At 35.4% G+C, this 15,312-nt stretch overlaps 2 protein-coding genes across 5 annotated transcripts; both read right to left on the minus strand.

Moving 5' to 3' along the window:
- On the minus strand, positions 10,653-14,512 carry LOC109227331 (putative late blight resistance protein homolog R1B-16). Of its 4 annotated transcripts, XM_019392451.1 has the most exons (4): positions 14,378-14,511; positions 14,198-14,261; positions 11,252-13,611; positions 10,653-11,125 (listed from the first exon to the last, which is right to left on the minus strand). In XM_019392451.1, the coding sequence occupies exon 3, from the start codon at positions 12,599-12,601 to the stop codon at positions 11,279-11,281; it is 1,323 nt and encodes a 440-aa protein (XP_019247996.1). In that variant the 5' UTR covers positions 12,602-13,611; positions 14,198-14,261; positions 14,378-14,511; the 3' UTR covers positions 10,653-11,125; positions 11,252-11,278. The 4 variants fall into 4 exon arrangements, with proteins under 4 accessions (XP_019247996.1, XP_019247995.1, XP_019247993.1 ...); XM_019392450.1 differs by having other exon boundaries at positions 10,653-11,168; positions 14,198-14,512; XM_019392448.1 differs by having other exon boundaries at positions 14,198-14,511.
- Positions 12,942-13,523, minus strand: LOC109228038 (putative late blight resistance protein homolog R1A-3). The gene has a single exon (XM_019393222.1). It carries the CDS (start codon positions 13,521-13,523, stop codon positions 12,942-12,944), a length of 582 nt encoding a protein of 193 aa, XP_019248767.1.

The following is a 15,312-nucleotide window of genomic DNA, read 5'->3' on the forward strand; positions in this document are numbered from 1 at the left end:
ATAGCAAGTAGCATAAAAGAGAGAGCAGAAAGTTTAAGTATGAGAGAAAGCTTTCTGAACCAAAATGTTCGTGTGTTTGTGTTGATGAGAGAGTGTGTATATATAGTAGTTCGAAATTAGATAAAAATAAGGTAAGAATCATAGTAGCATAGTAATTATGGAACTCAGAATCAGTTAGAGCAAAATCAGGACAAGTACTCCCTTAAGTTGAGGGAATTAATTCAAATGGTAATAACAAGTAACAGATAAGGAAAGAAATCAGTGTATGACTAATAAGGAAAGATTCAAATTCAGTAAGTATAGGGTAAACAATTAGGGCTAAGTTCAGAACACTCGAATTAAGGAAAAAGTCAGTAAGAATAAAGTACCACAGCAGACAAGGTAGGTGAATCAGTTACTTCGAATAGAAGAGGTAGAAATTGAGGATTTAAAGGAAGGTATTTCAATCAAACCACATAAATAGGGAATCTAGAATCAATCAAAGATGAAGTCACGTTTCAGCATTCAGCATATAAATAGAGAAGATAAGAATAACCAGACATAGCAAATATGCGGGTTAAACAATATCAATAGAAAGAGGCAAGTCTGAATAGTCAAGATGATCATAAGCACAGAGGTGATATAAGTTAGGCATAAGAAACTCAGTATAAACACATTCGAAGCGAGATAGTCATAGAAACTCAAACAAGAACAGGCTAGTCACAAAATCAAACGAAGAAACCTAGAAAAATTAGGGTTTTCAACATAGGCAAGTTGAAGAGGTAGTAAAATCATAGAATTAGTCGAAATATGCAAGCGATAGAAGTTTAAACATAAAGAATTGGTTTAAACAAAGTTTTAGAAGAAGTTCCGAAAACCCTAATTTTAGAAGAAGGTGAAAACACTTTGGAATCGATGATTCTTGTAAAGAGTTCCAAGGATAGTGTAAAAAGAAGCAGACTCAAATCGTTTTAAAATCGTAAAGATCTAGGAGATGTAGGCAGAAATTAGGGTTTCAGAAGAAACCCAAGTAGAGATGAAAGAACCTGTCTAGAATCCCAAGGATCGTAACAAGTACAGCGTGATTTTGCTCGAAATCACACTGAAGTAGCCAAGAACAGCCAAATGACAAACCCTAGATGCAAGTCGGCGTGGCCCAGGGCCCTTGAAGGCCTTAGAGAAGGCAAGCACAGCATTAGAGGAGCCATTGGAGGCTTAGGAGTTGATGGGAGATCATCGGAGAAGATCGGAGAAAAGGAGGTCGGCGGTTGAAGGAGCTAGGGTTAGGTTGAGTGGTTGAGAGAGGAGAGGAGATGAGAGAATACAGAGGCGGCGGTCTCTGAATAATGGGCTAGGGTTAGGGGTCGTTTGGAATTAAAAATTGTAAGGACTAATAGGGGCTGTTGATCTCTTAGATCAACGGCCAGGATTTAATTGTTGCTAGGTCGGGTAGGCGGGTTCAGGGTTTGGGTCGGGTGTTTTTAATACGAAATTGGGCTGGGGTTGGGTTTAAATAGGATTATTTACCTCCTATAGCAAAGGTTGATACCTTATTTATTTTAAATAAATACCATTTTAAAAAATTATATTCTATAACTACCTTTTGATTTTTATAGCCAAATACCTATTTATGGTAACCTCCTACCCTTAAGCCATAAAATACGTTGCCCTCTCTCTCATAAAATACGCTGCCTCTCTGGCTTGACCCTAATGAAGGCAACGAAATCTCCATGACCAACTCCAGTATGTTTCTTCTTCTTCTTCCTTTTCGATTTTGATTGTTTTCTTCTGCCAGTATGTTTCTTCTTCTTCTTCCTTTCCATGGCAAGGAATTTTTTGGGACTTTAACTTTCTTGGAAATTTCTTCTTCAGTGGATGCTAGCAATTTCTTCTGATTCGTTACCAACGGGTGCTAGCCAAATTCAGTTCTGGGACTTTAACTTCTTCAGATGCGTTACGGATGCTAGCAATTTCTTCTTCAGCGATCTTTCTCATTTTCTTCTTCTTTCTCTCATCGCTGCTTATGGAATTATGGTCGGAATCCGATGGGTCGTCGGAAAATCGTCGACTAAAATAGGTCGTCTGAAGTTTGGGGTTGTGCAATTTGAAGATTCTATTAACTTTTTTTTAAGAGCATTTCAATGGATCTCGCTGTATTTCTATGTATTTTATTGTATTCACTATCTTTTTTTCATTGTAATTCAATGTATTTCGTTGTATTCCATGTATTTCATTGTATTCAATGTCTTTTTTTCTCATTGTATTTTAATGTATCCCGCTGTATTCTATGTATTTCATTGTATTCACTGTCTCACTATATGCCATGAATGTATTCATATGTTTTTTTTAATTAATATAATGTATGTATTCAGATGTATTATATAATTTTTCTGAAGATTGCTATGTTTTGGGGGTATTTTTCGGTTGAGAATCTTTTTTATAACTGAAAAATACAAAATTTGTGTGTGATAATTGAGTTTGTTGAGTTATATTAGGAGTCTATTATGTTAATTGATTCACTTTCCGTTTTAAAAACAGTTTAATCCCCTATTTCACACCGTGAATACAGTCGAATACAATAATCTGTCCAGCTGTAATCCCATGTTTCACTCCATGAATACAGTCGAATACATTCGAATACAACAACTGATTAGCTGGACTTCCCTGATTCACGCCTATTTTTGCTACTGTATTCATGAATACAATAGCTTAAATACATCAAATACATCTTATAACCACAGAAAAGGTATCTATAATCCGTAATATAGCAAATGGTATCTATAGATGGCTAATTACTACTAAAAGATAGTGCTTTATGAAAATCTCTCTTTAAATTAAGGCTGAAATTGAAATGCAAATCTGGCTACATTTTAAATAGCCAATTTTCCCTCATATAATTTATAATAAATAATAAATAATTTCTGGAAAATAATTTTGTGTACTAAAATAATTTAAAATAGATATTTAACATTTTAAAAATATAGGAGATCAATTTTACGTATATAAACGTAATTATACATTAAGAAGGCTAATATTGCAATTATATGCAATTTAGCTTTAAAAATACAAAATGCAATTATAAAAAATGCATAAAAAATATCTTAACTATATTTTGGCATAAATATGGAATTTAAATGACTAAATCACCCCAACAATAATTTGAGGGTAATTATTGGGGGATTTTATGAGTAAAAGGGAAGGAAATAAATCAATTTAAAATCTTTAAAATTATGGAAAAAATTATAAAAACCTTATGCATGCTTATATATGCATATATATGCTATTTTGAAGGTATTTATGCATATATAAAAAATATATAGGAAAAAATTGGGTATCAACAGGACCTACTCGGGGCCTCAAATCACGTATAACAACATCGAAATGACGAATAGCGCCTCAAATCAAACCTAAATGAACTTTCAACTTTCAACTTCCAAATCCGCACCGCATCACATCAAGTCAACCCGGAATGAACCCAAATTTTGCATAGAAATCCCAAATGACATAATAAAGCTATTCACATTCCCGGAACCACAATCCAAACCCGATACCATCAAACTCAACTCTCGGTCAAATATGAACTTTCCAAACCTTCAAATTTCAAACTTTTTCCAATTTGTGCTGAAACCTTCTAGAAACATCCAAATGCAAATACAGGCATACGCCCAAGTCCAAAATCACCATTTGGACCTAATGGAACCATCAAAACTCCAAGGCCGAGGTCAAATACTAAAAAGTCAAACTTGGTCAACTCTTCCAACTTAAAACTTAAATCATAAAATTCATTCTTCCAAATCGATTCCGAATAACCTGAAAACTAAAACCGGCGATTCACATAAGTCATAATACACCATACGGAGGTACTCATGCCCTCAAACTATCGAGCGAAGTGCAAATTCTCTAAATGACTGGTCAGGTCGTTACAAGGAGTCTTCTTCATTAAAGGACCTCCAACTGCAGTGTTTAGAGTTCATCGTCAGGAAGGTGTCAGTCCATCCCAAAAGTCCTGGAGTTCATCCATAATCCAATCCCATTATGCTAACACTTCCTCACTATCTCCTTGAATCTTTCCCAAGCCTCGAAAACTGTTCCAGTGTCCGTGTGGCAGAAGTTGTGAATTTTCCTTCTGAATTTCATTGTTTTAGCAACTGAGAAGTATTTGTCTAGAAATATTTTAGTCATATCTTCCCATGTACTAATCGACCCCGTTGGTAAGCTACAAAGCCAGTGTTTCGCGTCATCCTTCAGTCAAAAGGGGAATGCCCTTAAGTATACTGCATCTTTTGACACTCTATTGTACTGGAAAGTGTTCATGATTTCCTCAAAATCCATCAAGTGAGTGTTAGGATCTTCATTCATCTTACCTCTAAAGACACAGTTGTTCTGGAAAGTTTGAAGCAAGCCTTGCTTCAACTCGAAATTATTTGCTGCTACTGGTGGAGGTCTGACACTTGAATGTCCCTGATTGTTAGACTGGTTTGGCGTAATCACCCAATGCTCTACCAGGCCTGGGTACCGCATTCTCGAACTGGTCTTCAACAAAGGGTCAATTTAGATTGAATCTTCGACTGCCATCATCTTCTACGGTCTCATCAACAGCTCTACGGGCTACCTTAGCTACTATCCGTAGAGCTTCCTCTCTATGTTGTGTTGCCTCTTTTGCAGCTAAATCTACTCCGTCGTCACCATCATGTGTTCTGGGGTTGAAGGTTGCCCCAAGAACTTTTCAGTGAGTTCTTTCTTTTTCCTCAACTATCGCAGACTCTTTTCCACCTCTGGATTGTATGGAATCAATTCCTTTGAAGAAGATCGAGTCATACACCAGAGAAGTCAACCCGTTGCCTACACACGGAAGAGGAAACTCGTGAAGAATAAAATAAAATTATTTCCTGAATTAGCACCAAAAACTAATTTGAACATTATTGATTATCAATCCACGGCAACAGCGCCAAAATTTAACGAGCGCAAAATACAACACGAAATTAATGCTCGCTAGCCAAAGATAGTATAGTTATAATTATCGTCTCCACAGATATTGGATTTAAATAATGTTCAAGTAATTCCTAGATTAACGCTATTCAGGATAATTAACACGCTGGCTGGGATAATTAATAACTAAAATTAACTATGAAACTAAAATAATTATTAATTGATCACTGAAAGACAAGAGTTGTGCAATACTGAAATACCAATTGGAGAAATAAGGGTCATGACAGGATAGGTGCAAGATAGCTACTTGGGATCTAACTCTAGTTCAATTCACTCTAAAGTTCTAATGATTCTCACGAATTCACTCGATGATTAGTTCAAACGTGTAGTCAAGACTCCTCTATCGGTAAAATCTTAACTCTACGAGGTGAACTAATATAGGCAGTACGAACATATGCAAGCATGCGTTAATGGATTAGTCTTCAGGAAAACATCTCTCGAATATTCTCCTAACTTGATTTAATCAACAATTCAACAAGATCTTTCGATTACATAAGAGAATCACTGAATTAAACCAAATAAAATAATGCAAAGATAATCACCAAAATATTCCTCTTTCGATTAAATAAATCAGTGAATAAAGTTGCAACAATTCGAAGCTCCATAAATGAATTCAAGCAAAGAACTAGAGTTAAAATCCATAAATATTAATCAAAATACTATATCCGTCAAACTCTAAGGGAAACTACTCCATAATCATGGAGGAAGTCATCACAGATATAATTAAAGAGTAAGAAAGCATCAATCTAACGTTACAATCCAAACTCCCGTATTGAATTGATGGAAAGATGATGCAATCTTGTGTCTTCTAGCCTCCATTGCTCTCCCAAATCTTCCAAGGTCAAAAGTCCCTTCAAAAATGTCTTTTTGGTGTATTTATACCATGTAGAAGTGGGGTCGGTGATGTGCCGTAGAATTTTGGTACTTTTGATACTAATTACATAGACTTTAGCTCGTCTTTTAAAGAATTTTTAGTTATTTCTTATGAAGTTTAGGTGTTTTGAAGTGTACGAGACTTGAAGAACCAAGAACACGGAAAAGAAGACAAAAACCCATAGAAGGGGAGAAATGCGGTAGGTCTGCGACCGCAGAAGTGATATGCGGGCCGCAAACCAACCGCAAACTGAAACAGGCGTTCCAGCTCTTGAAAAGAGAAATATGCGGTCTATTATGCGGTCGCATAACGCTTCTGCGGACCGCATAATGACTGCATAAGTGCAAAAGGAGATTTTGCGAGAGTACTTTTGCGATGCAGTCTGCGGTCGCATAGTCAATATGTGGTCCGCGTAATGGATCTGCGATAGGGAACTGGGTAACTGGGCATGCAATTATGCGATGACTTTGTATTTCCGCGGACAGCATACATGATCTGCGACCCATTCTGCGATCGCAGATCTAATCTTCAGGGGCATTTTTGTCTAAATTTGACCCCGACTTTTAGCCCATTATAAATAAATTTACTAGGGTTTTTGTGGGGCATCTTGTCTGAAAAAGAGTCTACATTGAGAGCATTTTGGATTCTAATATGAGTAGCTAGTTTTAAATACTAAGATTGTGGACCTTAAATGAGTGTAATGTTAATGGGTTGTTATTTATTCATTTCTCATGCTTCATTTAATGTTGATGGTTGCAAACATTGACTAATGCCATTTCACTCTATCTTTACTTGGAAAAGTGGGTTAGGGTTTGGTAGAAGTGAATAACAAAAACTCAAGGTTTTAACCCTTGTTTAATAGAATCACTTGGGAATAAGTGAGTTTTATTTGGCATAAATTGGTTGTCCTTAATTGTAACTCTGTTATATTTGGAAAAATTATAAAGAGGAAATTCTACCTATCTATTGGGAAATATTGGGTAGTCATTTAGGAACCATTTGCATATCAAAGGACCTTCCATTAGAAATATATCATATTAACATCGATAGCATTACATTCCATTAATGGGGACACAACCTTGGTTTTCTAAACCAGATTAATTACACTCTCATAACAAAATAGTTATCTTGTTAACTCACAGTTACAACATTCTCTTTTTAAGCTAAAAGGGTATAATTACGACTTAAGTCAAGTTTCACACTATTCAAGTAACCTTTTCACACCTATTCCCCGTGGGATTCGACCTCAACCTTGTTGGGTTATTATATTTGACACAGACTACCTTACACTATTTATTTAAGTGTAATCTGAGCGTATCACTCGGGCACAAATACTTTTTCCAAGAAGAAACAGGAAAGTACTTTGATCACAAACGTGCGCCACCCCATGCGGGGCGCTAGTAGGAAAGTTCAGAGAGCAACTTCTGACGGACAGCAACACAAAAGCATTGCCACGCCGCCCCATGCGGCGCGACGGTACAAGTTTTACAGGGTATTTTTTTTTGTTCACGTTCTGACATCCAGACTTGGCTCCCAACCACCAAACGCGATCCCGGTTTAATTTCTTGGGCTTTTACTCGGACTTCAAAGCTCCACATTGTTCAATATATTTCCAAACTATCTTTTTAACTTGAAATCACTTCCTGCAAGGCATAAACACATAATAAGTGCAATACACTGACATTTAAGCTCAAACACAAGTAAAATGCAGTAATTGGAGTGCAAACTATGACTTAAATATGGGATTCTAGCCTACCATCAGGTTATCGTTGAAGGTATTCCCACTTTACGTAAAAATTTATAACTCTACCCACTTTAATATCAATTTCACACTTATCAGGTATGAAGTTGAAGGGAAAAACAAATTTTAATTTCAAGTGCAATATACTTAAGGTCAATTAAGTCTAAAGTAAAAGTACTGCACTTAATGCCAAAGAAGTCTGAAGTGCAACAAATGTTTTCATGTACTTAAGTCCAAATGGATCTGAAGTGAAAAAATTACACCTAAGATGCACTTAAAGCCAAATAGGTTTGAAGTGCAATCAATATTTTCATGCAGTTAATGCCAAATAGGTCTGAAGTACAAATTACCTAGAAACAGAAACTTGTTCTTCGAATTTCCACAATTCAACACATAATTTAACACCTAAATCTACTCCAAATAAGTTCAAATTTGAAATATAGCCTCCAAATATCATAAAGAATAAATCTAACAAATTGATTTTGCAAATTAAGAAGAAGAAGAAGAAATCCTCAGCAATACCAAAGAAAAGAGTGCTACATCAGCTCACTACTGTAAATACCTTAAACCACCTTAAAGCATGCTCACAAATACCATGTAAATTCACTGTCACCTTTGTTTTCACAACGACTAAGAAGAAGAAGAAGAAGAAGAAGAAGAAGAAGAAGAAGAAGAAGAAGAAGAAGAAGAAGAAGAAGAAGAAGAAGAATGAGGAGAAAATTAAAAGCCTGAAATTGTCTATACTTTAGGTACTAGTTAAACTTTTTTTTTAAAAGTGGGTACAAGTAAATGGGGACGAGTCAATAGGGTGCAAGATAAAAAATTTACTATTAAAATTTAGGGGGTTTTGACACAGTTACCAACAAAAACAAAACTATTTACCCTTGTCTACCATTTGTTTTCCTACCCATAAACTAATTACATTTCCTACCCATAGTAGATTTTTGTGGGGAATTTTTTCTTTATTCTCCAATTCTTTTTTATTTCTATGCTTCTTTTCTTTTCTTTTTTATTTTTTTTCTTTTCTCCTTTTCTTTTTTCTCGTTTTCTTCTTATTTTTTTCTTTTTTCCTTTTCTAATTTCGTTTAACTTCTTTTTTTTATATTCTTTTTCTCTTCATAATCTAATTTCATTTACTGTTTTCACTATTTTTTATTATTCTTTTTTTTATATTATTACTAAATAAAATCAAATTGTGTACCAATTAAATGTAGCTAATACAACCAAATAAATATTAACTAACATATGATATCAGTATAGTATATAACTATACCAACAGGGTATACAATTGTACGCAAAGAGTTAAAAAATTTTAATTTAATTTTAAACTAAAATAATATCAATTGTCAATAAAAATTTAAAAAATTCTAAAAAGGATCTAATTGTAAGAGTATACCGTTACGTAATATAGCATACTATAATTTTTTTTTTTTTTTTTTTTTTGCATTTTTAATTTGCCCCTCACGCTGGGTAAAAGCTTAAAACAAATTAAAAAGGGAAAAGGCAAGTGAATTTACGGGTAATAAGTATACTATTATAGTATATTGTATACTATTACAGCATATTGTTACAGTATCTTGCATATTGTTACAGTATACCATAACAATATACAACTATAATAGTATAATGTTGCAGTATAACTATATACTCCTATAGTATATTAGTATACTGTAGCGGTATACTGTTTTGTAAACTATAATAGTGTACTGTGCAGTATAGCTATATACTCCTACAGCATATTGTATACCGTAGCGGTATACTGTAGTTGTGTTCTTCTTCGATTTTCAACTGAAAATTTCGATCTCAATCACCTCAAATCAGCTCCAAATGCTATCAAACTTCAGTATGAACTTCCAGAAGGTACTATAAGCAATATTTAACAGCACCCACTTTGAATCAAACAATAAATCTTCAAAAATAAAATTGAGCTTCAAGCCCAACAATGGTGGATAATGGAAAGATTCTCAAAGGATGATATTAGCATGGGATCAGAGACGTAAATGACCAGAGACTTTTGTAAATGCCATACCCACAAATATTATTACTGCCACACAAAACTAAGGATATTCTTTTGGAGTTTGAATCTCTATTTCACCACTTGAGGTTCTCTTTCAAGATTCCTTGTTTGCGGGAACTATTTCATTAAAGTCCGTACTCAACAACTAAAGCCCTTAAATATTTAATTGCATGCCAGAAAAAAAATTATGAGGTTTCTGGACAAGATAATAGAGAAAAGAAGAAAATTCAAAGAAAAGTTTGATAATTTTCTAGCTCAGCTTTTGTTTGCAGGTTGCGTCTGGAAAATTAGCGGGTAATTAATTTGGGCCCCATGGGTAGAAATAGTAAATAGTTTGGACATGGGCATTAAAGGATAAATAGTTTGGATTTAATGGGTATAAAGTGAGATTTTCTCTAAAATTTAACCCAAGTCATTAGAGACAAAGTCAAAATCGTCAATATTGGGTCTTAAATAAAATCTCTCTTTTGTGAGATGAGCATTAATAGTCCCTATATGCGAAAGTGGTGCATAGCCCATCCATGCCCGTGGCCCACTTAGGGCTGGGTTGAGCTGGCTATTCCAAGGCTCTTTCAAAAGTTGGATCGACTTGTCCTAGCAAAAAGTTGCAGAAATATGACAGTGTTTGGGGTAGTCTTTAACTTTTGACCTCCATGAGTAGAACTTTAAGGTCAAAAGTAAAAAAGTATTGTCCCTAGATCAAGCGAAGGACAACACTTGTTAACTTGAAGTTCCGCCCATAAGACAAGCAGGAACGAAAATTCAAGACCATCCACTTTTAGGGCTATTTGTGCACTTCACCCTAATCACATAAATTGGGATTAAAATTGAGGGAGTACTAAATAATGAAAATTATGTACTCTATAGACTAATATAATACTTAGAAATACAACTAAAGGAGTAGAAGAGTCACGCACGCAACATGTTTTGAGAAAGTTCTTTTTTTTTTTCCCATCGACTTGGTTAATTTTATACTCACTCTATTTTTGGGACCATTAAAGCTGTGAGATGCTTAACCTACCATTGACTCAGATTATGATAACAAGTGATCATCACTAAACAACGTGTCAAAAACTAGTTAACAGAGAATTTATATGATTTTAACAGAACTAACCCAAAATTTAACATTTGAAGTAGGAGAATAATGTGACATTAAGTTCCTAACATATCTTTTACACTGATTTGCATTGCAGAAACTTCAACTTGGCCTGATTTGTCATCTGCAATCAGTTTGCAACAAGATGCCTTTGAACAAATGCAGCTCATAAGTCTGCAACAATATACTATTCTTTTAAACAGATGCATTTAAACACCAGATAATGAGCCACCAAAGAGTCAAGCTTTCCACAATATCTTTCAGCTAACCAAATTGACATTTCATAACAGATTCTTGATCTTCAAGTTTTCTCTTTCCATGTTAGGAATCAAAACATATGACTCAAGATCACGATTGTTAGCCATTCATCCACACATCAGATCAACCCCTCTCATCTCTTTAACCCTGTAGCTGCTACTGACGTCTCCTCTGATCAGAGAACACATGCGTAAGTCACTGAAAAATAAACCCTCTAAAAAGATGAACGGATCACCAAAGAAAAGTAGAACAATATTAGGAAAATGAAGATAAGATATTGAAGTAGTGGCTTACTACCTTAATTTGGGAATTTAATATTTTGACTTAGCGCGTTGGACGTCGAACTTGAACTTGGAGAGTGTCACATCCAGTGGTTTCTTCTATTTCTCTTTTGATATTCATAGCTGAATCCCCAACAGAATCCCTGCACTGTTCCACATCAATAAGTTGCAGTGTTGGAATTTCCTCAAAGCATGAAGGGATTTCCTCCAGGTAGATACAATGCTTTATAAATAGCTTCTCAAGCACAGGAAAGGATTCCTCTGAAGCTTTCCGTTCTCTAATATCCATGAAGTTTAATAATTTCAAGTATTTGAGTGCTTGGAATTCGATATCGCTGACGTCCCAACAATCTTCCCCAAAAGTGTCTCGTATTTCTAATTTTAGATTCTCCAGATTCCGCAATCTTGCAATATTTTGATATAACCCTTTGATTGGCAATTCGATTTGAATATGCAAGTACCTAATATTTGAAGGGAAGACAAACTTGTTAGCTGTTTCAACTAATTTCCAGTATCCACGGTTGTAATTGATATATAGTTCAAGAGAATGAAGTCGAGTATGAACTTCCGGTACGGGAAACAATGGACGACTAGGTTCTTCTTGAATGTAGAGATTGAGTTCTTCAAGATTCGGAAATCTCCACCAGAACTTTGGATCCGTATCGTATATACTGCAAGAGCGAAATGTCCTCCAGTTCTCTAGCATTGTTGCTGAAGATTCGTCAAAAATTGCTCGGTCATCATCTTCCCATATAAAGGAAAAACAGAAAATGTACAAATGCCTTAGCTTTGTCATTTCCCAGATAATTGAGGGCGATGACCGTACATATTTTCTTGAGACAACATGTAGAGTTTGAAGATCGTGTAGGTGAGATACCCACTTGAAATCAAATTCTTCGACAGAAATTGCAAGGTACCTCAAGTGAGTTAGCGATTGCACTGCCATAACCCAAGAACTTGGCAACTTAACGTCCAACGAATGAAAGGCCTGGACAAATCTTAATTTAGCAAGTAAAGGTAAAGTAACTGATGGATCCCATGTGTTGCATTTTGGATGAGCAATGAACTCCAAAGGCTTATGCGGCCAATATTCAGAATGAATAAAGTCTTCAACCAAATCATCATGAATATAAATGCATAAGCGCGATTTCTTGGAATACAAATGGCGATATGGATTATATGGCACTGTGAGCTGCATAAAATTTTCCTTTGCAAGTTTTCTACAGCAAAACTCACGCACTACATCATGAAGTGTGCAGCATTCGACGTCACCATTAATTCTCTTTTCAGAGACCATAACTAGGCTTCTATTAAGTAGATCATTCAAGCAAACTCTAGCTGCTTCCTCCATATTCTGTCTCGACATTGAGTACAAACTCTTCCGCCATCCACAACTTCAGCAAATCATATACTGGAATCTTAAAGTCTTCTGGAAACAATCCCATGTAAAGAAGGCAAGGCTTTAAGTGGTCTTCTAAATGGTCGTAACTTGATTGTATTACCTTTATACTCTGCTCATCTAAAGCATGGGAACTTAAGTCATCTGCAACCTCAAGCCACAAAGACTCCTGCCTTTCCATTTTTCCAATAATTCCAGCAATCAGGACAATTACAAGAGGCAAACCTTTGCAGTGTTGGGCAACTTTTAACCCTGCTCCCCGTAGATTCGGGGGACAACTCTCGCCTTGAAATACTTTCTTCTGCAATTATTCCCAACTTTCTTCCAATGTTAGAAATCTAAGAGAATAAGGATCACTGCAGTGCTGGAGATGCTTAGCCACTTCTTCGATTCGAGTTGTTACCATTACTCTACTTCCATCTTCACCTTTAGGGAAACATAATCCCAAATCTTCCCATGCATCAACTTCCCATATATCATCTAATACAATGAGGTATCTCCGGCCTTTTAGAGTTTTCTGCAACTTGTCAGCTATGTCAACATCCTCATCAATTTCGCTCTTATGATCGGTTACTTGTTTGAAAATCTCACCCAACAACTTTATCCTATTATATGCTTGCGAAACAGAACACCAAGCTTTAACATCAAAGTAATTAACAATAGAAGGATTGTCGTACACTTTCCTGGCCAAAGTTGTTTTTCCGAGACCTGGCATTCCAAAGATTGAGATAACATCTAGCTCCTTTGTTCCTTGAATCAATTTCTTCATTATACTTTCTGCATCTTTCTCAAAGCCCACAACTTCCTCCTCAATTGATGGAAAACTACGTCGGGTGGAATGCTCTGCAGACGAAAGAGTTCCTTCTCCACTTGTCTCAACAACCTCCATCTCAATTGTTGAAAACTACCGCTAATTGGTGTCTTTCACGACAGTGTAAACTACAATCCAACTGCCTTAGAGTTAATAGCTCGGTCACCTTCCATAAAATAAATGAAACTACATTAACTTGATGGGCCAAAATGCAATTCAAAATCAAATATACAATCGAATTTGGAGATTGAAAACAATGTAATTTTGAAAGAACTTAAGCTAATAATCTAAGAAAAATACATTAACTTTCACCTTATTTTCTACAAGTAAAATAAAAAGAAGGGGATGTTGGATCATATTGAGCAGGTTAAATTATGACTCGTTACTTGACCCGTCTTAACTCAACTCATTTTGACCTAAACAAACTTTGGAACAACTGGTTACAACTAATTATTGAATTGATCTATTTTGACACACCCAAATTCAAATTGAACTATTACTTAGAAAGTAGTTAACTTGGAGAGGAAAGCTAAAAATATAAGGGAAATCAAATACACTTTCTTCCTAACTGGTGGGAATTGAATATATCAGAATTTGGATCATAAAGTATGAAATTTAGCTACTTTTACTATCTTCTTTATCGTGTTATTTCTTTGGAAAGATCCAAAATTCGTTTTAGTAGATGCAGTTAATAGATGCCATTGTCATTTTCAGAGGAAATGCCATTGTGGAAACTTAAAAAGAAATCTCACCTTCCATTATTGAGAGTGGCAATAAAGAGATATTAATTGCTCCGGTTTGATGCTTTTGGACTAGCTAGGGAAATCGAAATTCAGAATCAGAAAGAATAAGAAAGGATTAGGAGTTGGTGGACTTCAATGGTGAAGAATGAAGAGTACAAACCGTTGATGTAGGAATAAAGGGCAACTCACTGTGCTAAACTCGTCGTTATACGCGGCATCGGGAAGGGCCGATCACAAGGATTTTCTCGATTCGTATTCGGTCGCACGGTAACTTTATCGGTTGTGCCAAAATTTTTCATAATATGGGAATATAATTAAGTAAATAAATAAGTACATGTTAAATAATTCATCCTATACGTTAAGAAGATATAGTAACTTAAGTTTAGGTCTGACTAAATTTTAAAACTCTGAGTCACAACTGTATGTACCCCACGGTATGTGATTTAACTGGAATATGCAACTCAACAACAGCAACAAAAACGTAACAGTAACGATCCAATAAAATTTCACAAGTAGGGTCTGTGAAGAATAGTATGTACGCAGACCTTATCCTTATCTTTACCCCGATGGGACAGAGAGGCTATTTTCGATAGATCCTCGGCTCAAGGAAACAGAAAAGACGAGAAGAGATAAATATCAGTACCGTCAACAGAAATAATAAAAATAATAACAACATCATAAAAATCAAAAAAATAGATGACAAACAATAACTAGTAATTAAAATCCGATACGTGCTGGAATATGCAACTCAAAATTGTAATATATTTAGAAAAAATATATTAGGAGAGCCGAGAGCCCTCGTCAATTTAATAAATTATTGTCCAATTTTACTTCCCAACTCCCAAGAGTTAAATATAATAATTTTAATAGATTATTGACCCATTCCACCTTCCAATGTTCAAAGCTGCCGGCCTAATCGTCAAATATTCGTCACTTAATAAATAGACTTTGTAATAAATAGGGATCCTTTATTTAAGATCAATACAATGACATTACGAACTAATGTCCTCCCCCTAACTTAAACCAAAAAAAAAAAAGAGAGAGAGGGGGAGAGAGAGAAGGGAATACGTTGAGTGTATTGGACCCTGCAAACCTTCCCCCCCCCCCCCCCCCCCCCCCCCCCC

This window comes from Nicotiana attenuata, chromosome 6 (assembly GCF_001879085.1).
Source record: "Nicotiana attenuata strain UT chromosome 6, NIATTr2, whole genome shotgun sequence".
In the NCBI taxonomy this organism is placed as follows: Eukaryota; Viridiplantae; Streptophyta; class Magnoliopsida; order Solanales; family Solanaceae; genus Nicotiana; species Nicotiana attenuata.

What these genes read in the sequence shown, in the direction of transcription:
- LOC109227331 (XM_019392450.1), bottom strand. Translation starts at nt 12,601, where the DNA reads ATGTCGAGACAGAATATGGAGGAAGCAGCTAGAGTTTGCTTGAATGAT.
- LOC109228038 (XM_019393222.1), bottom strand. Translation starts at nt 13,523, where the DNA reads ATGGAGGTTGTTGAGACAAGTGGAGAAGGAACTCTTTCGTCTGCAGAG.